Source organism: Ranitomeya imitator, chromosome 3, assembly GCF_032444005.1.
Source record: "Ranitomeya imitator isolate aRanImi1 chromosome 3, aRanImi1.pri, whole genome shotgun sequence".
Taxonomy (NCBI): Eukaryota; Metazoa; Chordata; class Amphibia; order Anura; family Dendrobatidae; genus Ranitomeya; species Ranitomeya imitator.
The window spans coordinates 188,415,899-188,439,169 of record NC_091284.1 but is presented as its reverse complement, the minus strand read 5'-3'; the positions used below and the strand labels follow the sequence as shown (position 1 = coordinate 188,439,169).

Here is a 23,271-nt window from a genome sequence, read left to right as displayed (position 1 = left end):
GTGTCTCCTACATTTGTAATGCCCATACACTAAGTGCATGGGCTGACAAACATTTCCCCAAGGGGGATATATTTAAAAAAAATGTACTATGGACATCATTGACACCCTTGCCAAATATTAGACTGCCTATAGCAGTACAGAACACGTTAAGCATGGTGAATGGTGATCTAGTGGTGGAGAATGATGAGACATCACTGAAAGCCTCATTAAAAACTAGGCCCAATGTAGAGGAGTGTGTCTCCTAGACTTGTAATGCCCATACATGCAGTGCATGGGCTGACAAACATTTCTCCGAGGGGGATACATTTTTAAAAAATATACTATGGGCTTTATAGACACCCTTGCCAAAAATAGGACTGCCTGTAGCGTCACGGAATACGTTAAGCCTGGTGATCTAGTGGTGGAGAATGAGGAGACATTGCTGAAGGCCTCATGAAAAAATAGGCACAATGTAAAGGAGCGGGTCCCCTAGACTTGTAATGCCCATACACTAAGTGCATGGGCTGACAAACATTTCCACCAGGGGGGATACATTTTTAAAAAATATACCAGCCCATAATCCCCAGAGGGGTGGACATGTACAGTCTGCCAAAATCAGAACCCAGATTGGAGGGATAAGTGCGCTATTTGTGGGGCACCACGCCTGCACAATCCCACTTCCTTGAATCCAGTCATTAATGCAGATGGCACTCCCTATATCCCAGCGACCATCTTAATTCAGGCCAGCAGCCATCTTAAGTCAGGCCACACCAGCAGCCATCTTAGGTAGGGGCATGCCTCACTCAGCCATCATTTTTGCTCCAGTAGTATCTGTCATATACACATAGGGTGAGGAAGAAGAGGAAAATGTAGAATCCCCTCATGCTACAACCTCACCCGCTCTACAGAGCGGGGAAGCAGACCTCAGCAGTAGTGCAATAGGACAAGAGAACACCAGACAAAGGGGATATATGCCCTTTTACAGTGATAATACTCCAAGCAGAACAGAATCCACTAGTGACACCTGCCAACCTCCTCCTAGACATATAGCTCCTACCGGCGACACTAGACACAGCACACGCTATGTAAGCTGGCAGCCCCAGGAAGCTGCTACTCTGGTGAACAGTTCACCAGATCTGGACATCGTATGCCCTTCTACTAGATGATGAGTCAGATACACAAAACACATGCTGCCTCATGGATAGACCTGATTGGGCTCACTAAAATTACAGAAGGATATTCTTTCTGGCCTGTGATGGAATCTGCCTTAAGGCCCGAGGCTTGGCCACTGGACTGGTTCAAATCATTGTAGTCAGGGCAGCATTTTCTTGACAATCTCCATGCTTGGGCTAAAGATGGCATAGTAGACCAAGCCACTAACTTACAAGATACCATGCAGAAAAAAGGTGAAACCGTAGAAATTTTCTTTCGACAGATTAAACCAGATGTTCACAGACCTGAGATTCAATTTCAATGGGAAAGCCCATCACCAGATCTGGGTACAAACCTTTGTTCAAGGCCAAGAACCTATATGCAAACAATTGCAGACCACAAGGCCAAAGTATCGGAGGCTAGGCTTAGACGTACTCCACACAGTGGCAAAAGGGCTGGAGATAAATCAGCCAGACAGGTCTCGCACCAATCGTCTGGTGTCACAAGACCACTCAAACAACACAAATGCACAAAGGCCTAGGATCACCTGCTACAACTATGGCAAAGTAGGACACCTGAAAAGGAGCTGTAGATCAGCTCCTCTCAGGAGGGAGTCAAGACAGCAGCCGCAGCAGCCACAAGGGCCACCTGGACCCCAGCCACAATAGGACATTGGCAAGCCAGATCCACCACACACCCCAGGACCACTTATATTCTTAAACTCTACAAAACAGCCAAGTGGACCAACATCTACCATCCAGATAGAGGTTGAGGGTAAACCCCTCAATTTCCTGGTGGATACCGATGCAGCCAAAAGTGTAATCAGGAACATTGATTTACCAGACCCAGATTGTCGCACAGATGAAGTGGTGTCTTGTGTAGGGGTGGATGGTAACACACGGTACACTCCAATGACCAGACCCCTACACATAGGCCTACAACCCACACAAAGTATGCTGTCTCAATTAGTAGTCTCATCCACCTGCTCTGTCAATCTGCTAGTATCAGATCTACTGTCAAAACTTTAAGCCAGCATTCTATTTCATGAGTACAGAAATGTCAAGGAAGCCACAGTACTGGACACACCAATTGTGCCAAATCCACACACTTTGCTTTCATCAATCCTGCCTACCTCCCCATGGTTCATGGTAATAGATATGGCCAATGCCTTCTTCAGTGTTGCACTACACCCTGACAGCCAGTACTTGTTTGCTTTAACACATGAGGGCCAACAATACACTTGGACTGTGATGCCTCAAGTGGCATAAAACAGCCCTTCCATGTTCACCCAAGCCACCCTTGATCTGACGTTATTTGTGGTTGGATCAAGGTATACAGACCAAGAAGGCCCTTTGCACACTGGTATAGCAGTAGTCACAGAAGATACTGTGCTGCTAGCAAAACCACCGCTGCCATCCTTCTCTGCACAGGATGTACAACTGTGGGAATTGACAGAAGCATGCAAGATGTCCGCTCAATGCAAAGCTACACTAAACTCCAACTCACGCTACGCTCATGGCGTGTGTCATGACTATGGACCAATCTGGAGGGCAAGAGACTTCTTCACGGCTACCAGAACACATGCAAGACACCAAAAAGCCATACAAAAACTGATGGACTCCTTATTGATGCCAGAAAGAGTTGCGGGGGTAAAGGTGAAGGCGCACACTGGCAGAACCTCAAGGAAACAGACTGGCTGATGCAACAGCTAAAGAAGAAGCAATGCTACCACTTGACACAGAAACATCTCATTTGTACACTTTAATAGATCCAGAAACAGAGGGAAAGGGACAATCCTTGGAAAAGATGCTCTCGACACTCCAGAAGCAAGCATCCAAAGAAGAAAAGGAGAAATGGACCCAAGATGGAGCCACACAGGATTAAAGACACCTAGTGATGAACAAAGGAAAACCCTTCCTCCCAAGAGTCCTCTACTTTATTGTGGCCAAATGGGCCCACTGCACAACCCACCAGTCCAAAATCAAAATGCACAATCTTGTGAAACAGTGAAGCAGCTCAACAATAGCCACAAATGTCACAAAGGCATGTCTTGTATGTGCCCGCTGCAAACCAGGGAAAACAGAAAAGACACCCCAGAAGTGAGCACCCAGACCCCTATACCCTTTCCAGAGCATACAGATAGATCACATACTGATGCCGTATTCAAGGGCAGCGGGGGGGCGGGGGGGTTGAGTTTGCCTTAGTGGTGGTAGACATATTCCCAGGGTGGCCAGATGCTTTTCTGATGAAAAATCAGTCAGCCAACACCTCTGCAAGGAAGCTTCTCTCTCAGATAGTGTGCAGGTATTGGCTCCCAGAGAACATAGAAAGTGACCAAGGGCCTGCATTCAGACAGAGTTAGCCCGACACACTCAATTACCATCCACAGAGCAGTGGCAAAGCTGACAGGTTAAATGGGACACTAAAAGGCAAAATGATCAAAGCAGCACAAGGGATAGGGAAGTCATGGCATGAAAGTCTTCCCCTTTCACTGTTTAGCATCAGACAAACACAAGCTGGTCTAAACAAACTTAGCCCATATGACATCCTGTTTGGAAGTTATTCCAGGCTAGGATGGTACTTCCCACAGCAGTTGTCTATGCAATATGACACTTTGATTAAGTTTGTGATTGAACTGACCAAACACCTAACTAAAATACATTCTCGAGCTTTTTCATCCATCCCAGATCTGAGTACCTCGAAGGAGCCTACCAGATGCTGCCCAGTGACTGGGTCCTCACCAAGATGTTCAACAGATGTACCCTCGAGCCCAGATATGAATGCCCGTTCCAAGTCCTGTTGACCACTGCCACAGCAGTCAAGCTTTAAGGAAAGCACACATGGATCCCTGCTTCTCACTGCAAGAAGGTGCTAGATCCATAGACCAGTGGCGGCTGCCACTCTTCATCCATCTAACACTTATCCTTTAACTAGCTCAAGGTTTTGCCAGTCACCAGGGGGCAACCATCCACGAGGAACGTATAGTTACCTTCTAGTATAATGTCTCTACCCCAAGAGTACCATATCAATTTGACTATTGCCACATAGTAGAATGCCTGGGCCTCATGACACAGTTTGACATCTGGTTAGGCACACAATTCATCTGTGTTACTGCTGCTGAAACAGGGGAAGGGTCAAACTGTAAGGATTGGTCACTTGGTGGCTGACACACTGGGGATCTCAACCAGTCCAGGCCCTGCAACGTAGAGACAAATGGGGAGCCAGCCTATTAACCCACATGACCCTGACCAAAGCCCCTGTTAAGGGCCAAAGGGGCCTTCCGAGTTGAATACTCCTCATCCCTGCCACTCATTGCCCCAAGGAGGGATGCATAGTTCTGTACCTCACCATTGACAATCTGTCAGAGAATGACCAAGGGTTATATGTACGAGGCTCAAGTTACAAACTTGGTAGAGAGGGAGATGGTGACAAAATTGGTAAATTTCAGTTAAGAAACATTGATTCCAGGCCCATCTCTGAAACACAAACTGAAGATGTAGATTAACTGATACCAGGAGCCAAACTCCTATTAGATTTGGCCTATGAGGATAAACTGGCCATAGAAACAGGATTTTCTGACTCCAACGTCAGGCTAGAATGGGTAAGATACACTGTCAATAATGCAAATTGTTCCTCATGCATAGCCTACACTATTTCCCAACATCATTTAGGCACAGTCCCTTTCCCAATAGATCCAAGGGTAGATAAAGAGGGATTCACATGTGCCCTATCACTGTACATGAACAACCCCCTAGGTAACTCACAAAAATGTCTAGTTGTATCCCACTTATACCCACCTTAGCAAAGTAAGGAACCAACAGGCCATGGGATCACCCCTTATCCAGGGAATTACATCTGTTTTGAATGTGATGCTCCCAGGGTACATGCAGATAAGTTACCATCTGACTACTATAATCATGACATCCAGGTCCAGGCAGGAAGCCCAAACAAAGATTCTTTGATGGTAGGCCAAATTTACCAATTACCTGACATGTATTGGCCATGTTGTGACATGAAAATTAGGCCCATCCTTGGAAAGGATGATGTGCTATGGTAAAAGCCCTTATGTCCTTACATATATTTGATTTACCCAGCTGGGATCAACTACTCCTAGATGACAACCTACCCAAGAAAGTAAAAAGGGAACTACAAGGTTCTTTTTACCCCCATATCTACATAGATGCCATTGGATCCAACAGGGAGTATCTAGCAAGTTCACAGCCAGAAATGACGTAGCAGTTGGATTTAATCAATCATCCCCATGATTGAGATAAACAAGAATGTAAAATGGATAAACTACCTATACTATAATCAACAAAGGTTTGTTAATTTCACTATAAGGGGACTTATTGAGCAACTAGGCCCCACATCCATCATAGTCTTCCAGAACAGAATGGCCCTAGACATGATCCTGGCAGAAAAAGGTGGAGTCTGCAAAATGATAGGTACTAGTTGCTGCATTTACATACCTGACAACACAGCCCCAGATGGGAGCATATCTACAGCACTTAAGGGCCTTACTGACCTATCAGAAGAACTAGCCCAAAATGCAGGAGTAAAGGATCAATGGAACACATGGTTTCGGTGGGGGGATGAACGGCAAAGAGCTCTTACAAAATTTGGAATAGCTGTTCTATGTGTTTTGATTGTATTTAATTCTATGCTGCTTAAGAAAATAATGATGAAAACCATGGAAACCACAGTGATAACTGTTGTGAATTCTGCTCTTGGGTTCCCTCCAGTGGTTGTTGGTGGGAATGCAGTTGTCTCTGACTCGCAGTCCTGGCCAGGTGTATCGGATGATTACAATTCTGACTGGGATATTTAGGTGTGCAGGATCCTTTAGCCCTTTCCAGTTGTCAATGTTACTTGTGAAGTGTTGGATCACTTTCTGGCTTCTCCTGTGGCTGCCAAATTCAGCAAAGATAAGTGTTTGGTTTTTGTATCTGTGGTACACTGCTGTGTGCTTGTTTTCAGTTTTATTCCTGCTCTGATTGTAGGATTCACTGGAGTTGCAGATTTACGCTCCTACATCTTTTAGTAGATGTAGGAAGTTTTTTGTATCTTCTGCTGTGTATGTTTTGAAGGGTTTTTATACTGACCGCACAGACCTCTGTCCTATCCGGTCCTATCTAGCTAGAGTGGCCTCCCGTGCTAAATCCTGTTTTTCTGCCTGTGTATGTTTTTTCCTCTCCGACTCACCGCCAATTGTGGGGGGCTGTCTATCCTTTGGGGATTTTCTCTGAGGCAAGATAGTATTCCTATTTCCATCTTTAGGGGTATTTAGTCCTCCGGCTGTGACGAGGTGTCTAGGTGGGTTAGGTACACTCCACGGCTACTTCTAGTTGCAGTGTTAAGTTCAGGATTGCGGTCAGTATAGTGGACACCTTCTCCAGTGAAAGTTCTCATGCAGCTCCTAGGTCACCGGATCATAACAGATAACCATGCACGCTGACTTTGATGATCTTTTAGATGAAAGATGCTGCTGTGAAACCATGAGAGGAATGCCATATCCACCTCCCTCGGAATATGTTCTCCTGAAACATGCCAATGAGGGAGAGAGTAGGATCTGACTTCCTTCTGCACAAGTCCGTTAAGAGGGGCTCCTTCTACTAGAGATGGGTCATCTAGTAAGAGGTGAAACAGCCATCGGTGCACTAGGACAGATCGATAGGCTCGATGAGATTAGGGTTTTTATTTTGCATAGCTCCAAAAAGGGGACTGTTAAGGGTATGTATCCTGATTGAAGATATCCAAAAATGGATGCTTGCAGACAAAATGAATGCTTTGCTGAAAACATATACAGTACAGACCAAAAGTTTGGACACACATTCTCTTTTAAAGATTTTTCTGTATTTTCATGACTATGAAAATTGTACATTCACACTGAAGGCATCAAAACTATGAATTAACACATGTGGAATTATATACTTAACAAAAAAGTGTGAAACAACTGAAAATATGTCTTATATTCTAGGTTCTGCAAGGTAGCCACCTTTTGCTTTGATGACTGCTTTGCACACTCTTGACATTCTCTTGATGATCTTCAAGAGGTAGTCACCGGAAATGGTCTTCCAACAATCTTGTAGGAGTTCCCAGAGATGCTTAGCACTTGTTGGCCCTTTTGCCTTCACTCTAGTGGGGTCCAGCTCGCCCCAAACCATCATCTGGCCAGGTCATCTGGCGTAGCACCCCATCACTCTCCTTCTTGGTCAATTAGCCCTTACACAGCCTGGAGGTGTGTTTGGGGTCATTGTCCTGTTGAAAAATAAATGATGGTCCAATTAAACGCAAACCGGATGGAATAGCATGCCGCTGCAAGATGCTGTGGTAGCCATGCTGGTTCAGTATGCCTTCAATTTTGAATAAATCCCCAACAGTGTCACCAGCAAAGCACACCCACACCATCACACCTCCTCCTCCATGCTTCACGGTGGGAACCAGGCATGTAGAGTCCATCTGTTCACCTTTTCTGCGTCGCACAAAGACACGGTGGTTGGAACCAAAGATCTCAAATTTGGACTCAGACCAACGCACAGATTTCCACTGGTTTAATGTCCATTCCTTGTGTTCTTTAGCCCAAACAAGTCTCTTCTGCTTGTTGCCTGTCCTTAGAAGTGGTTTCCTAGCAGCTATTTTACCATGAAGGCCTACTGCACAAAGTCTCCTTTTAACAGTTGTTGTAGAGATGTGTCTGCTGCTAGAACTGTGTGTGGCATTGACCTGGTCTCTAATCTGAGCTGCTGTTAACCTGTGATTTCTGAGGCTGGTTACTCGAATAAACTTATCCTCAGAAGCAGAGGTGACTCTTGGTCTTCTGTTCCTGGGGCGGTCCTCATGTGAGCCAGTTTCTTTGTAGCGCTTGATGGTTTTTGCAACTGCACTTGGGGACACTTTCAAAGTTCTCCCAATTTTTCGGACTGACTGACCTTCATGTCTTAACCCCTTCATGACCCAGCCTATTTTGACCTTAATGACCTGGCTGTTTTTTGCAATTCTGACCAGTGTCCCTTTATGAGGTAATAACTCAGGAACGCTTCAACGGATCCTAGCGGTTCTGAGATTGTTTTTTCGTGACATATTGGGCTTCATGTTATTGGTAAATTTAGGTCAATAAATTCTGCATTTATTTGTGATAAAAACGGAAATTTGGCGAAAATTTTGAAAATTTCACAATTTTCACATTTTGAATTTTTATTCCGTTAAACCAGAGAGTTATGTGACACAAAATAGTTAATAAATAACATTTCCCACATGTCTACTTTACATCGGCACAATTTTGGAAACAAAATTTTTTTTTGCAAGGAAGTTATAAGGGTTAAAATTTGACCAGCGATTTCTCATTTTTACAACGAAATTTACAAAACCATTTTTTTTAGGGACCACCTCACATTTGAAGTCAGATTGAGGGGTCTATATGGCTGAAAATACCCAAAATTGACACCATTCTAAAAACTACACCCATCAAGGTGCACAAAACCACATTCAAGAAGTTTATTAACCCTTCAGGTGCTTCACAGCAGCAGAAGCAACATGGAAGGAAAAAATGAACATTTAACTTTTTAGTCACAAAAATGATTTTTAGCAACAATTTTTTTATTTTCCCAATGGTAAAAGGAGAAACTGAACCATGAAAGTTGTTGTCTAATTTGTCCTGAGTACGCTGATACTTCATATGTGGGGGTAAACCACTGTTTGGGCGCATGGCAGGGCTTGGAAGGGAACGAGCGCCATTTGACTTTTTGAGTGAAAAATTGGCTGCACTCTTTAGCGGACACCATGTCACATTTGGAGAGCCCCCGTGTGCCTAAAAATTGGAGCTCCCCCACAAGTGACCCCATTTTGGAAACTAGACGCCCCAAGGAACTTATCTAGATGCATAGTGAGCACTTTAAAGCCCCAGGTGCTTCACAAATTGATCTGTAAATATGAAAAAGTACTTTTTTTTTCACAAAAAATTTATTTTAGCCTCAATTTTTTCATTTTCACATAGGATAAAATGGATCATAAAATTTGTTGGGCAATTTCTCCCGAGTACGCCGATACCTCATATGTGGGGGTAAACCACTGTTTGGGCACACGGCAGGGCTCGGAAGGGAAGGCGCGCCTTTTGACTTTTTGAATGGAAAATTAGCTCCAATTGTTAGCGGACACCATGTCGCATTTGGAGAGCCCCTGTGTGCCTATGCAATGGAGCTCCCCCACAAGTGACCCCATTTTGGAAACTAGACCCCCCAAGGAACTTATCTAGATGCATACTGAGCACTTTTAACCCCCAGGTGCTTCACAGAAGTTTATAACGCAGAGCCATGAAAATAAAAAATAATTTTTCTTTCCTCAAAAATGATTTTTTAGCCTGGAATTTCCTATTTTGCCAATGGTAATAGGAGAAATTGGACCATAAATCTTGTTGTCCAGTTTGTCTTGAGTACGCAGATACCCCATATGTGGGGGTAAACCACTGTTTGGGCACACGGCAGGGCTCGGAAGTGAAGGCACGCCATTTGGCTTTTTAAATGGAAAATTAGCTCCAATCATTAGCGGACACCATGTCGCGTTTGGAGAGCCCCTGTGTGCCTAAACATTGGAGATCCCCCACAAATGACCCCATTTTGGAAACTAGACCCCCCAAGGAACTTATCTAGATGCATACTGAGCACTTTTAACCCCCAGGTGCTTCACAGAAGTTTATAACGCAGAGCCATGAAAATAAAAAAAAAAATTTCTTTTCTCAAAAATGATTTTTTAGCCCGCAATTTTTTATTTTCCCAAGGGTAACAGGAGAAATTTGACCCAAATATTTGTTGTCCAGTTTCTCCTGAGTACGGTGATACCCCATATGTGGGGGTAAACTACTGTTTGGGCACATGCCGGGGCTCGGACGGAAGTGAAGTAGTGAAGTTTTGAAATGCAGACTTTGATGGAATGCTCTACGGGCGTCATGTTGCGTTTGCAGAGCCCCTGATGTGGCTAAACAGTAGAAACCCCCCACAAGTGACCCCATTTTGGAAACTAGACCCCGAAAGGAACTAATCTAGATATGTGGTGAGCACTTTCAACCCCCAAGTGCTTCACAGAAGTTTATAATGCAGAGCCGTGAAAATAATAAATACGTTTTCTTTCCTCAAAAATAATTTTTAGCCCAGAATTTTTTATTTTCACAAGGGTCACAGGAGAAATTGGACCCCAAAAGTTGTTGTCCAGTTTCTCCTGAGTACGCTGATTCCCCATGTGTGGGGGTAAACCACTGTTTGGGCACACGTCGGGGCTCAGAAGGGAAGTAGTGACTTTTGAAATGCAGACTTTGATGGAATGGTCTGCGGGCGTCACGTTGCGTTTGCAGAGCCCCTGGTGTGCCTAAACAGTAGAAACCCCCCACAAGTGACCCCATTTTGTAAACTAGACCCCCCAAGGAACTTATCTAGATATGTGGTGAGCACTTTGAACCCCCAAGTGCTTCACAGACGTTTACAACGCAGAGCCGTGAAAATAAAAAAATCATTTTTCTTTCCTCAAAAATGATGTTTTAGCAAGCAATTTTTTTTTCTCAAGGGTAACAGGAGAAATTGGACCCCAGTAATTGTTGCGCAGTTTGTCCTGACTATGCTGGTACCCCATATGTGGGGGTAAACCACTGTTTGGGCACATGTCGGGGCTCGGAAGGGAGGGAGCACCATTTGACTTTTTGAATAAAAGATTGGCTGGAATCAATGGTGGCGCCATGTTGCGTTTGGAGACCCCCTGATGTGCCGTAACAGTGGAAACCCCTCAATTCTATCTCCAACACTAATCCCAACACACCCCTAACCCTAATCCCAACTGTAGCCATAACCCTAATCACAACCCTAACCACAACCCTAATTCCAACCCAACCCTAACCCTAAGGCTATGTGCCCACGTTGCGGATTCGTGTGAGATTTTTCCGCACTATTTTTGAAAAATCCGCGGGTAAAAGGCACTATGTTTTACCTGCGGATTTACCGCGGATTTCCAGTGTTTTTTGTGCGGATTTCACCTGCAGATTCCTATTGAGGATCAGGTGTAAAACGCTGCGGAATCCGCACAAAGAATTGACATGCTGCGGAAAATACAACGCAGCGTTTCCGCGCGGTATTCTCCGCACCATGGGCACAGCGGATTTGGTTTTCCATATGTTTACATGGTAATGTAAAATGCATGGAAAACTGCTGCGAATCCGCACCGTGTGCACATCGCCTAATTCTAAAGGTATGTGCACACGCTGTGGAAAACGCTGCGGATCCGCAGCAGTTTCCCATGAGTTTACAGTTCAATGTAAACCTATGGGAAACAAAAATCGCTGTACACATGCTGCGGAAAAACTGCACGGAAACGCAGGGGTATACATTCCGCAGCATGTCACTTCTTTCTGCGGATTCCACAGCGGTTTTACAACTGCTCCAATAGAAAATCGCAGTTGTAAAACTGCAGTGAAATGCGCAGAAAAACCGCGGTAAATCCGCCATAAATCCGCAGCGGTTTAGCACTGCGGATTTATCAAATCCGCTGCGGAAAAATCCGCAGAGGACCAGAATACGTGTGCACATACCATACCCTAAGCCTACCCCTAACCCTACCCCTAACCCTACCCCTAACCCTGACCCTACCCCTACCCCTAACCCTAACCCTAGTTCTAACTGCAACCTTAGTGGAAAAAAAAATTCTTTATTTTATTATTGTCCCTACCTATGGGGGACAAAGAGGGGGGGGGGTCAGATTCGGCGGCGCCCAGGAAAGAAGACGGACGGACCCCGGGAGGCTCGGTAAGTATAAGGGGGGGGAGATCAGGGCACGGGGGGGCGTCGAAGCACGGGGGGGTGGATCGGAGCATGGGGGGGTGGATCGGTGTGCGGGCGGGTGGATCGGTGTGCGGGCGGGTGGATCGGTGTGCAGGGGGGTGGATCGGTGTGCGGGGGGGGTGGATCGGTGTGCGGGCGGGTGGATCAGTGTGTGGGGGGGTGGATCGGTGTGCGGGTGGGTGGATAGGTGTTCGGGGGGGTGGAATCGGTGTGCAGGGGGGTGGATTGGAGCACGGGGGGTGGGATTGGAGCACGGGGGGAGCGGACAGCAGGACGGGGGAGCGGCGCACAGGACGGAGGGGAGCGGACCACAGATCGGAGGGCTGGGGGGGCGATCGGTGGGGTGGGGTGGGGTGGGGGCACATTAGTGTTTCCAGCTGTAAGAGGGTGAACTGTAGTCCCACTGAGAGGGCACTAGGACCCTGTGGTTTTTGCCTATTGCAGAAGAGAACAGACCGTGCAAAACTCCCAGAGACAATGTGTGCTGCTGGGTGGGGTCTAGTGTCTGAGGTGTAAAGTGAAACTTGGAAGTGAGAGCTGGGAGAGAAAAAGGCGGGAAGCAAAGGCAGAAGCTGCTGTGATATCTTAAAGAGAGACTGTGTGTGGATTTACTGCAAGTGTTTTTGGAGGAAAAGAAGCTTTTGAGAGACTTTTTGTTGCTAACGTTCCCCTGGAGAAGAATTAACCTTTTGTTTAACTCTGTGAGAGACTTGTGTGGCTAACGTTTCCTGGAGAGGAGTTAACCCTTTATTTAACAAAAGACTGAGACTTTACTAAGAACCCAGTACGAATTTGGAAGTCTGTGGATTCCCTGTGCATTGAGTGGAGAACCAAGTCTGGACAGACTGCTGATACAGAGACGGACGGATTGTCGTGGAAGCATTCCTAGGAGCTACAGAAGCAGAGACTACATCGTGAGACCACTAACTAAGTCCCCGGCATTTGGGCTCGGCATCGGCCGACAAGACAAGAGGAGTTTGCTGTAACTTATTGGCGCTGAAAATATGAACTGGCTGCAGCCTGTGCGGATTCCTGCCTGAGAGGAAATCCATCTCAGGATACGGTACCATAGTTATAGATACCCGGGTATCTCTGCTCAGAGTGTTAAGTTGTTACTTTAGAGGTGTATCTTATATTAGAGTTGTGTAAGTTATACTCAATGTGCCATTCCAGGGGCTCCCTTAATAACACTACATTCAATTTACACTTGTTCCTGTTTTTAGTTGCCTGTTAGGTAAATTTCTTACTAGTCTGTTGTAGTACACAGTTCTCAGGAGACCTTGGAGTGGCACAGTGATTTCAGCTGCTGCTGAATTGGTGTATCTTTGGGGTGCATCTGTCTTAATATTCTCCATATTACCTTGATTATTTTGCCTTTGAGTAAATACCGTTGGAGATTTCTGCCTTGGTCTTGGTTTGTGACTCACTGGATCTTATTCGGACCTCTGGTCATTACACAGCCATGACCGATGATATTGCAGCATCGGCCATGGCTGGATTGTAATATTTCACCAGTTTTTTAGGTGAAATATTACAAATCGCTCTGATTGGCAGTTTCACTTTCAACAGCCAATCAGAGCGATCGTAGCCACGGGGGGGGGGGGGGGTTGAAGCCACCCCCCCTGGGCTAAACTACCACTCCCCCTGTCCCTGAAGGCCGGGTGAAATTGGAGTTAACCCTTTCACCCGGCCTGCAGGAGCCCAATCCGGCCATGACGCATATGCTGCGTCACAGGTCGGATTGGCACGGGTTTTCATGACGCATATGCTGTGTCAAAGGTCGAGAAGGGGTTAATGTTGTCCGATGGCCTGCGCTTCAGATCAAGTGACCATCTGACATCCTTCTAAAAAATACATTTCTCTTTAAACACTGCTCTCCCTAGTGTGTCCAGTGTAACTGTGTGGCACTGCTGGCAGGGAGAAGTGGTGGAGCTACAGGACAGGCACATGCTCGCCCTGGACATGCTCGCCCTACACATGGTCGCCCTGCACATGCTAGCCTTGCACAGTGATGACTTTGTGCCTTTCTCACTGCACAGGAAAGTAACGCACACTTGTAGGTTGCTGTAATAAAAAACTAGTGTGCATGCTCAATAAAGATGCCGCTGCCATACACTGCTTGCACACCTCATCCATATTCAGCATGGGGTCTTCAAATATTGAAGCAGTGCCTAGTGCCTACAGTTTATGAATTTCTGAAACTTCACTAATTTAGTTTAGAAAAGTTGTATGCATACAGGTGCTGCTCACAAAATTAGAATATCATCAAAGTTTAATTTATTTCAGTTCCTCAATACAAAAAATGAAACTCCATATTATATAGTCATTATAAACATAGTGATCTATTTCAAGTGTTTATTTCTGGTAATGTAGATTATGGCTTACAGCTAATGAAAACCCAAAAGTATTCTATAATGTTGATTTTCCTCTAATATTACAGGTACTGCATACCTCCCAACTTTTGAAGATGGGAAAGAGGGACAAAGTTTGCGGGGCGCAACGCGCGCCGCGGCAAATTTTAGGCCACGCCTCTGACCACACCCATTCACTAGTCACACCCATATCCACGTCTCAACCACACCCATTTAGCACTGCTGATCAAACTGTTCATAAAGAATAATTATAAACAAAAAAATATGGCCACACAGTGCTCCATACTGTATAATTGCCGCACACAATGCTCCATACTGTATAATGACCGCACATGATGCTCCATACTGTATAATGACCGCACATGATGCTCCATACTGTATAATGACCGCACATGATGCTCCATACTCTATAATTGCCGCACATAATGCTCCATACTGTATAATGACCGCACATGATGCTCCATACTGTATAATGACCGCACATGATGCTCCATACTGTATAATGACCACACATGATGCTCCATACTGTATAATGACCGCACATGATGCTCCATACTGTATAATGACCGCACATGATGCTCCATACTGTATAATAGCCGCACACGATGCTCCGTACTGTATATATTGGCTGCACATGATGCTCCATACTGTACAATGGCCGCACATGATGCTCCATACTGTATAATGACCGCACATGATGCTCCATACTGTATAATGGCTGCACATGATGCTCAATACTGTATAATGGCCGCACATGATGCTCCATACTGTATAATGACCGCATATGATGCTCCATACTGTATAATGACCGCACATGATGCACCATACTGTATAATGGCCGTACACGATGCTCCATACTGTATATTGGCCGCACATGATGCTCCATACTGTATATTGACCGCACATGATGCACCATACTGTATAATGGCCGTACACGATGCTCCATACTGTATATTGGCCGCACATGATGCTCCATACTGTATATTGGCCGCACATGATGCTCCATACTGTATAAAGACCGCACATGATGCTCCATACTGTATAATAGCCGCACACGATGCTCCATACTGTATATTGGCCGCACACGATGCTCCATACTGTATATTGGCCGCACATGATGCTCCATACTGTATATTGGCCGCACATGATGCTCCATACTGTATAATGACCGCACATGATGCTCCATACTGTATATTAGCCGCACATGATGCTCCATACTGTATATTGGCCGCACATGATGCTCCATACTGTATATTTGCCGCACATGATGCTCCATACTGTATATTAGCCGCACATGATGCTCCATACTGTATATTGGCCGCACATGATGCTCCATACTGTATATTGGCCGCACATGATGCTCCATACTGTATATTGGCCGCACATGATGCTCCATACTGTATATTGGCCGCACATGATGCTCCATACTGTATAATGACCGCACATCATGATCCATACTGTATTTTGGCCGCACATGATACTTTGTACCGTATAATGGCCACACATAGCTACTCCTACACACACGGCTCCGCTCCATACACCTCGTACACACACGGCTCCGCTCTATACACATTGCACACGCTCCGTATACTTTGAGCACGCATGGCTCTGCTCTGTACACCTCATACACACGTGGCTCAGCACTGTACACCTCGTACACACGTGGCTCCGCTCCATACACCTTTCACACTCTGCTCTGATCCGCACACCTCTTACACACACGACTCCGCTCCGTACACCTTTCACATGCTGCTCCGCTCCGTACACACGCGGCTGTGCTCCATACACCTCGTACACACGCGGCTGTGCTCCGTACACCTCGTACACACGGCTCCGTACACCTCTTACACACGATTCCGCTCTGTACACCTTTCACATGCTGCTCCGCTCCGTACACACGCGGCTGTGCTCCATACACCTCGTACACACGCGGCTGTGCTCTGTACACCTCGTACACATGGCTCCGTATACCTCTTACACACGACTCCGCTCCGTACACCTTTCACATGCTGCTCCGCACACCTCGTACACACGCGGCTGTGCTCCGTACACCTCGTACACACGGCTCCGTACACCTCGTACACACGGCTCCATATACCTCGTACACACGACTCCGCTCCGTACACCTTTCACATGTTGCTCCGCTCTGTACACACGCGGCTGTGCTCTGTACACCTCGTACACATGGCTCTGTATACCTCTTACACACGACTCCGCTCCGTACACCTTTCACATGCTGCTCCGCACACCTCGTACACACGCGGCTGTGCTCCGTACACCTCGTACACACGGCTCCGTACACCTCGTACACACGGCTCCATATACCTCGTACACACGACTCCGCTCCGTACACCTTTCACATGTTGCTCCGCTCTGTACACACGCGGCTGTGCTCTGTACACCTCGTACACATGGCTCCGTATACCTTTTACACACGACTCCGCTCCGTACACCTTTCACATGCTGCTCCGCACACCTCGTACACACGCGGCTGTGCTCCGTACACCTCATACATATGGCTCCATACACCTTTCACAGTACGAGGTGCACCGAGCGGAGCCGCGTGTGTGTACGAGGTGCACCGAGCGGAGCCGTGTGTGTGTACGAGGTGCACCGAGCGGAGCCGCGTGTGTGTGTGTGTACACGAGGTGCACCGAGCGGAGCCGCGTGTGTGTCTGTGTACGAAGTGTACCGAGCGGAGCCTCAGCCGCGTGTGTGCACCAAGCGGAGCTGCAGCTTGTAATTAGCACATGATGATACAGTGACTGACTGTCATAGGGGATTAGCACTTTTATGCCTGGGGAAATAAAGCAGCCACATTGATGTGTTGTCAGTCTCTCCCTGGGAGCTGCTCCTCCTCCACAATGCACTGGACGGAGTCAGTCATCTCTGTGACATCCACTACTCACTGATCTGCATCTGTCCCATTAGCAGCCTCCAGTCCACTCATGGTCTGCTGCTTACATTGCCGCTGGCACCCAGGCTGTGTTCGGCTGTGTTATGTCGTCCCCTCTCTCTGAACTGTGAGGCACACTGGAAGACTCAGGAACGTACCGACGGGGAAGGGGCGTGGCCTAACAAAAGGGGGCAGCAGCTTCAACTGTTCTGTCTGCGGGAAGCTCTGCGTCCCGGGCAGGACAGACGGGGCAAGCATCAAATCCGGGGCAGTCCCGCACAATGAGGGACGGTTGGGAGGTATGGGTACTGATACCCTGAGACCTATGGACCTTAGATCACCAGAGTTAGCCATCTGCTAAAGCACAGGATCTACATGTCACCTACTCCAAGAGTGACACGGTGCAGAAACGCCATTATCAGGCTTATTTTCCAGAACACACACGTGGACTAGTAAGTGACTAAGTGACCAATCATTACTATATATTAGGTCGGACTCGGAGTTCCAATCAGAGAGCCATGCATCACTTCACCCTGCACAGCTGCCCGTTGTTTGGACAGGAGTGTGCAGCTGCATAGAAATACGGACGTTTCAGGTGATGCAATACAAGGCTCGCGCATCGCTCTCGCATAATTGGCATATAAGGGGTTGACTCATATAAAGCCCCTCTACTGTATGGTCTTGTAGAATTTGCAATAGCTATCACTCATGTAAGAAGTGAAATCTGGCATTGGACTATACCTATATTTCTCTGCTGTATCTGTGCATCATGAATCGTGGTATGTGTTAAAGGGGGGGCCCAGTGAGACTCTTTCGCCCGGGGCCCTCAAAAACCTGGGCCGGCATTGGCTGGGAGGCATGGAGATCACAGGGGGCTTATAGTTGGGGAGCAAAGTGATCATATTGGGGCACATAAATCACAGTGGGCACATAGCTTAGGGACACAGATCACCTGCAGACACAGCGCTGCCAGCACAGGGATCGCTCTGGACTCTCTGGCAGGCAGCAGCTCCTCTTCAGAAACAGGAAGACAGGAGAGCATTTGGTGCTAACCCCGCCCACCCTGGTGCTAACCCTGTCCACCCTGTTGCTAACCCCGCCCACCCCAATGACATCATTCATGTGCAGGGCAGGCAGCATTCTGTGATGAACGCTGCGTGCCGTGCACTTGGAGTTCAAGGGCCAGCAGGATGTGGCTGCCGCCCGGACATTAAGGACTCTGGGGACCTTCCCTCGGGCCGTATGTAGTACAAGGGAGCAGATGATCACAGCTTCTAGTCTCCCATGGGGACTATTGAAGCAAGTAAAAACTAAACAAAATGTTCTAAAAAACATTAAAAGTCTAAAAATGTACCTTTATTATTTCATTATAAAAGTATATCGACCCCGGATATAAACATATAACAACATGACACACACATATATAAAGTGCTCATTAGTGATGAGTGAATATACTCGTTGATCGGGTTTTCCCGAGCACGCTCGGGGGGTCTCCGAGTATTTGTTAGTGTTTGGAGATTTAGCTTTCCTTGCCACAGCTAGATGATTTGCGACTACTAGACAGCTTGATTACATGTGGGGATTCCCTAGCAACCAGGTAACCCCCACATGTACTTAGGCTGGCTAGTAGCTGTAAATCAAGCAGCAGAATCAGCAAAAACAAAATCTCCGAACACTAACAAATACTCGGAGATCACCCGAGCATGCTCGGGAAAACCCGAGCAACGAGTATATTCGCTCATCACTAGAGATGAGCGGTGTTCGAGTCGAGCTGTTCGCCAATTTCAAATTCGAGCTGTTTTAGGCGGTGTTCGAGTCATTCGATGAACCCGAACAATTTGCTTAAAATTCGGCTGTTCGAGTTTCTGTTCGATAACTGTTCATTCACCAAAAGCCAGCATGATTTGCACATTAAAACTGTTTATCATTGTTAATAGACTGTTTCAGTGTATGGTGGGCGGGGAATAGATCTGTGCTGAAATAACGCCGACCTCGATTTTCTTTTTCTCTCCCGCATTTACAGTGGGGCAGTGCAGTCTCTCAGCCTATCAGCAGTGCACACACACACAGCAATGTGCATGTGATGCACACAAGCAAGGGCCTGTGTCATTGGCTGTGTATGTCACATGTCCTTGCCCTATAAGAACCAGCCATTTGCCCCGTCGCCACCATTTCCTCACTGCTGCAGCTTAGTGTTAGATGGCACCGCTGCTGCTGTGGGCGTTATGCAGACTAAGGCCGGTGTCACACTCAGCGTATGAAAATATGGTCCGTTTTTTACAGCCGTAATACGCAGAAATGTCCCCAAAATAGTGATCCGTATGTCATCCGTAGGCAGGGTGTGTCAGCGTATTTTGCGCATGTCATCCTCCGTATGTAATCCGTATGGCATCTGTACTGCGAGATTTTCTCGCAGGCTTGCAAAACGGACCATGGGCTCAAATATTCGTTCAAACATATATACTGTCTATATATACAGTACAGGCCAAAAGTTTGGACACACCTTCTCATTTAAAGATTTTTCTGTATTTTCATGACTATGAAAATTGTACATTCACACTGAAGGCATCAAAACTATGAATTAACACATGTGGAATTATATACTTAACAAAAAAGTGTGAAACAACTGAAATTATGTCTTATATTCTAGGTTCTTCAAAGTAGTCACCTTTTGCTTTGATGACTGCTTTGCACACTCTTGGCATTCTCTTGATGAGCTTCAAGAGGTAGTCACCGGGAATGGTTTTCAAATCACAGGTGTGCCCTGTCAGGTTTAATAAATGGGATTTCTTGCCATATAAATGGGGTTGGGACCATCAGTTGTGTTGTGCAGAAGTCTGGTGGATACACAACTGATAGTCCTACTGAATAGACTGTTAGAATTTGTATTATGGCAAGAAAAAAGCAGCTAAGTAAAGAAAAACGAGTGGCCATCATTACTTTAAGAAATGAAGGTCAGTCAGTCTGAAAAATTGGGAAAACTTTGAAAGTGTCCCCAAGTGAAGTTGCAAAAACCATCAAGCGCTACAAAGAAACTGGCTCACATGAGGACTGCCCCAGGAAAGGCAGACCAAGAGTCACCTCTGCTTCTGAGGATAAGTTTATCCGAGCCACCAGCCTCAGAAATCGCAGGTTAACAGCAGCTCAGATTAGAGACCAGGTCAATACCACACAGCGTTCTAGCAGCAGACATCTCTACAACAACTGTTAAGAGGAGACTTTGTGCAGCAGGCCTTCATGGTAAAACAGCTGCTAGGAAACCACTGCTAAGGACAGGCAACAAGCAGAAGAGACTTGTTTGGGCTAAAGAACACAAGGAATGGACATTAGACCAGTGGAAATCTGTGCTTTGGTCTGATGAGTCCAAATTTGAGAACTTTGGTTCCAACCACCGTGTCTTTGTGAGACGCAGAAAAGGTGAACGGATGGACTCTACATGCCTGGTTCCTACCGTGAAGCATGGAGGAGGAGGTGTGATGGTGTGGGGGTGCTTTGCTGGTGACACTGTTGGGGATTTATTCAAAATTGAAGGCATTCTGAACTAGCATGGCTACCACAGCATCTTGCAGCGGCATGCTATTCCATCCGGTTTGCGTTTAGTTGGACCATCATTTATTTTTCAACAGGACAATGACCTCAAACACACTTTCAGGCTGTGTAAGGGCTATTTGACCAAGAAGGAGAGTGATGGGGTGCTATGCCAGATGACGTGGCCTCCAAAGTCACCAGACCTGAACCCAATCGAGATGGTTTCGGGTGAGCTGGACAGCAGTGTGAAGGCAAAAGGGCCTAAGTGCTAAGCATCTCTGGGAACTCCTTAAAGGGACTCTGTCACCTGAATTTGGAGGGAACAATCTTCAGCCATGGAGGCGGGGTTTTCGGGTGTTTGATTCACCCTTTCCTTACCCGATGGCTGCATGCTGGCTGCAATATTGGATTGAAGTTCATTCTCTGTCCTCCGTAGTACATGCCTGCCCCTATGGCTGAAGTTTGTTCCCTCCAAATTCAGGTGACAGAGTCCCTTTAGATATTGTTGGAAGACCATTTCCGGTGACTACCTCTTGAAGCTCATCAAGAGAATGCCAAGAGTGTACAAAGTAGTCATCAAAGCAAAAGGTGGCTACTCTGAAGAACCTAGAATATAAGACATAATTTCGGTTGTTTCACACTTTTTTGTTAAGTATATAATTCCACATGTGTTAATGCATAGTTTTGATGCCTTCAGTGTGAATGTACAATTTTCATAGTCCTGAAAATACAGAAAAATCTTGAAATGAGAAGGTGTGTCCATACTTTTGGTCTGTACTGTATATATATATATACATACAGCGCTAGATAGCAGAAAAGCCGGTAATTCAATTGCCGGCTTTTGCTATCTCCTTCCAAAACCCGACATGATATGAGACATGGTTTACATACAGTAAACCATCTCATATCCCTTATTTTATTACATATTCCTCTTTAGTAATGTTAGAAGTGTATGTGTGTAAAATTTGGTGTCTCTAGCTATTAAATTAAAGGGTTAAATCGCTGAAAAAATTGGCGTGGGCTCCCGCGCAATTTTTTCCGCCAGAGTGGGAAAGCCAGTGACTGAGGGCAGATATTAATAGCCTGGAGAGGGTCCATGGTTATTGGCCCCCCCTGGCTAAAAACATCTTCCCCCAGCCACCTCAGAAAAGGCACATCTGGAAGATGCGCCTATTCTGGTACTTAGCCTCTGTCTTCCCATTCCCGTGTAGCAGTGGGATATGAGGTAATGAAGGGTTAATGTCACCTTGCTATTGTAAGGTGACATTAAACCAGATTAATAATGGAGAGGCGTCAATTTTGACACCTATCCATTATTAATCCAATAGTATGAAATGGTTAATAAAACACACACATTATTACAAAGTATTTTAATGAAATAAAGACACGGGTTGTTTTAATATTTTATTATACTTTTAATCCACCTGAAGACCCTTGTCACCTGAAACAAAGTTAAACAAAACAAACAACAATATGCCATACCTTCCATCGATCAGTCATGTCCCACGCTGTAAATCCATCTGAAGGGGATAACTAATTTTACAAGCAGAAGCCTAATGCAGCCGCCCCTGCCTGTAAAAACTCGGGGAATGAATGGAATGCAGGGGAATGACCTGTAGTTACCTTGAGTCGCGGTGGTGCACCCTCTGCTGGATGTCCTCATATGAACTCGAGCCTGGGAACTTTTCAGAATATTTTCCCACGCTCGAGTTCATATGAGGACATCCAGCAGAGGGCGCATCACCGCGACTCAAGATAACTACAGGTCATTCCCCTGCATTCCATTCATGCCCCGGGTTTTTACAGCCACGAGCACAGTTGCATCAGCAGAGCTCCTGGGTGTAAAATGATACCACAGTTTGATCAAGGCAACATAACATCTCCGCCTGCACCTCCCTCACAGACCAGCAGTTTGCCGGTGACACCCTACTCAACTCCGTCTAAGCACAGCAGCCAGCCCTCAGTCCCTCAGATCTGGACAAGTAAAAGACCATTTCCTTCTAGCCATGACAAAGCCAAGAGGTTGAATTTCTCCATCTGCAAGCTGTTGGCTACAGAAATGTTGCCTTTCCGCCTGGTGGATACAGAGGTTTTTCGAGACCTTATGTCCGTCGCAGTGCCCCAGTACCAGATGCCCAGTCGCCACTACTTCTAAAAAAAAACTGTGCCTGCACTACACCAGCATGTTGCACACAACATCACCGCTTCTTTGAGAAACTCTGTGTGTGACAGGGTGCATTTCACTACAGACACTTGGATGAGTAGACATGGACAGGGGTGTTACATGTCGGTGACTGGGCACTGGGTAACTACGGCGACATCAGGAGAAGGGGCTGCTGTCCAAGTCTTGCAGTCCCCACGAGTTGCTTGTCGATCATCTGTATCTAGAAGTTCCTCCACTGCTTCTGCCTCCTCAACCTCCTCTCGGTCCTCCACCTGCACCCAAAGCCTGTCTGGTAATGTCATCCGCGTTGTAACTGCGCAGAAGGAATCCTGCACACCTCCTCACTATGCTGTCACCAGGGCT

General features: G+C 46.4%; 1 protein-coding gene across 6 annotated transcripts in view; it reads right to left on the bottom strand.

Annotated features, from left to right (window-relative positions):
* The window catches only part of TSHB (thyroid stimulating hormone subunit beta), a 264,528-nt gene that overhangs the window by 75,929 nt on the left and 165,328 nt on the right, over positions 1-23,271 (bottom strand). The window contains exon 1 of one of the 6 annotated variants that reach the window (XM_069761711.1): positions 17,230-17,329. The exons of the other annotated variants lie outside the window; for them this stretch is intronic. Within the exon in view, the coding sequence (XP_069617812.1) occupies positions 17,230-17,270 (41 nt within the window). The 5' untranslated portion in view covers positions 17,271-17,329. Of the gene's footprint in view, positions 1-17,229; positions 17,330-23,271 lie in introns of those variants that run through there. 6 annotated transcript variants of the gene reach the window in all.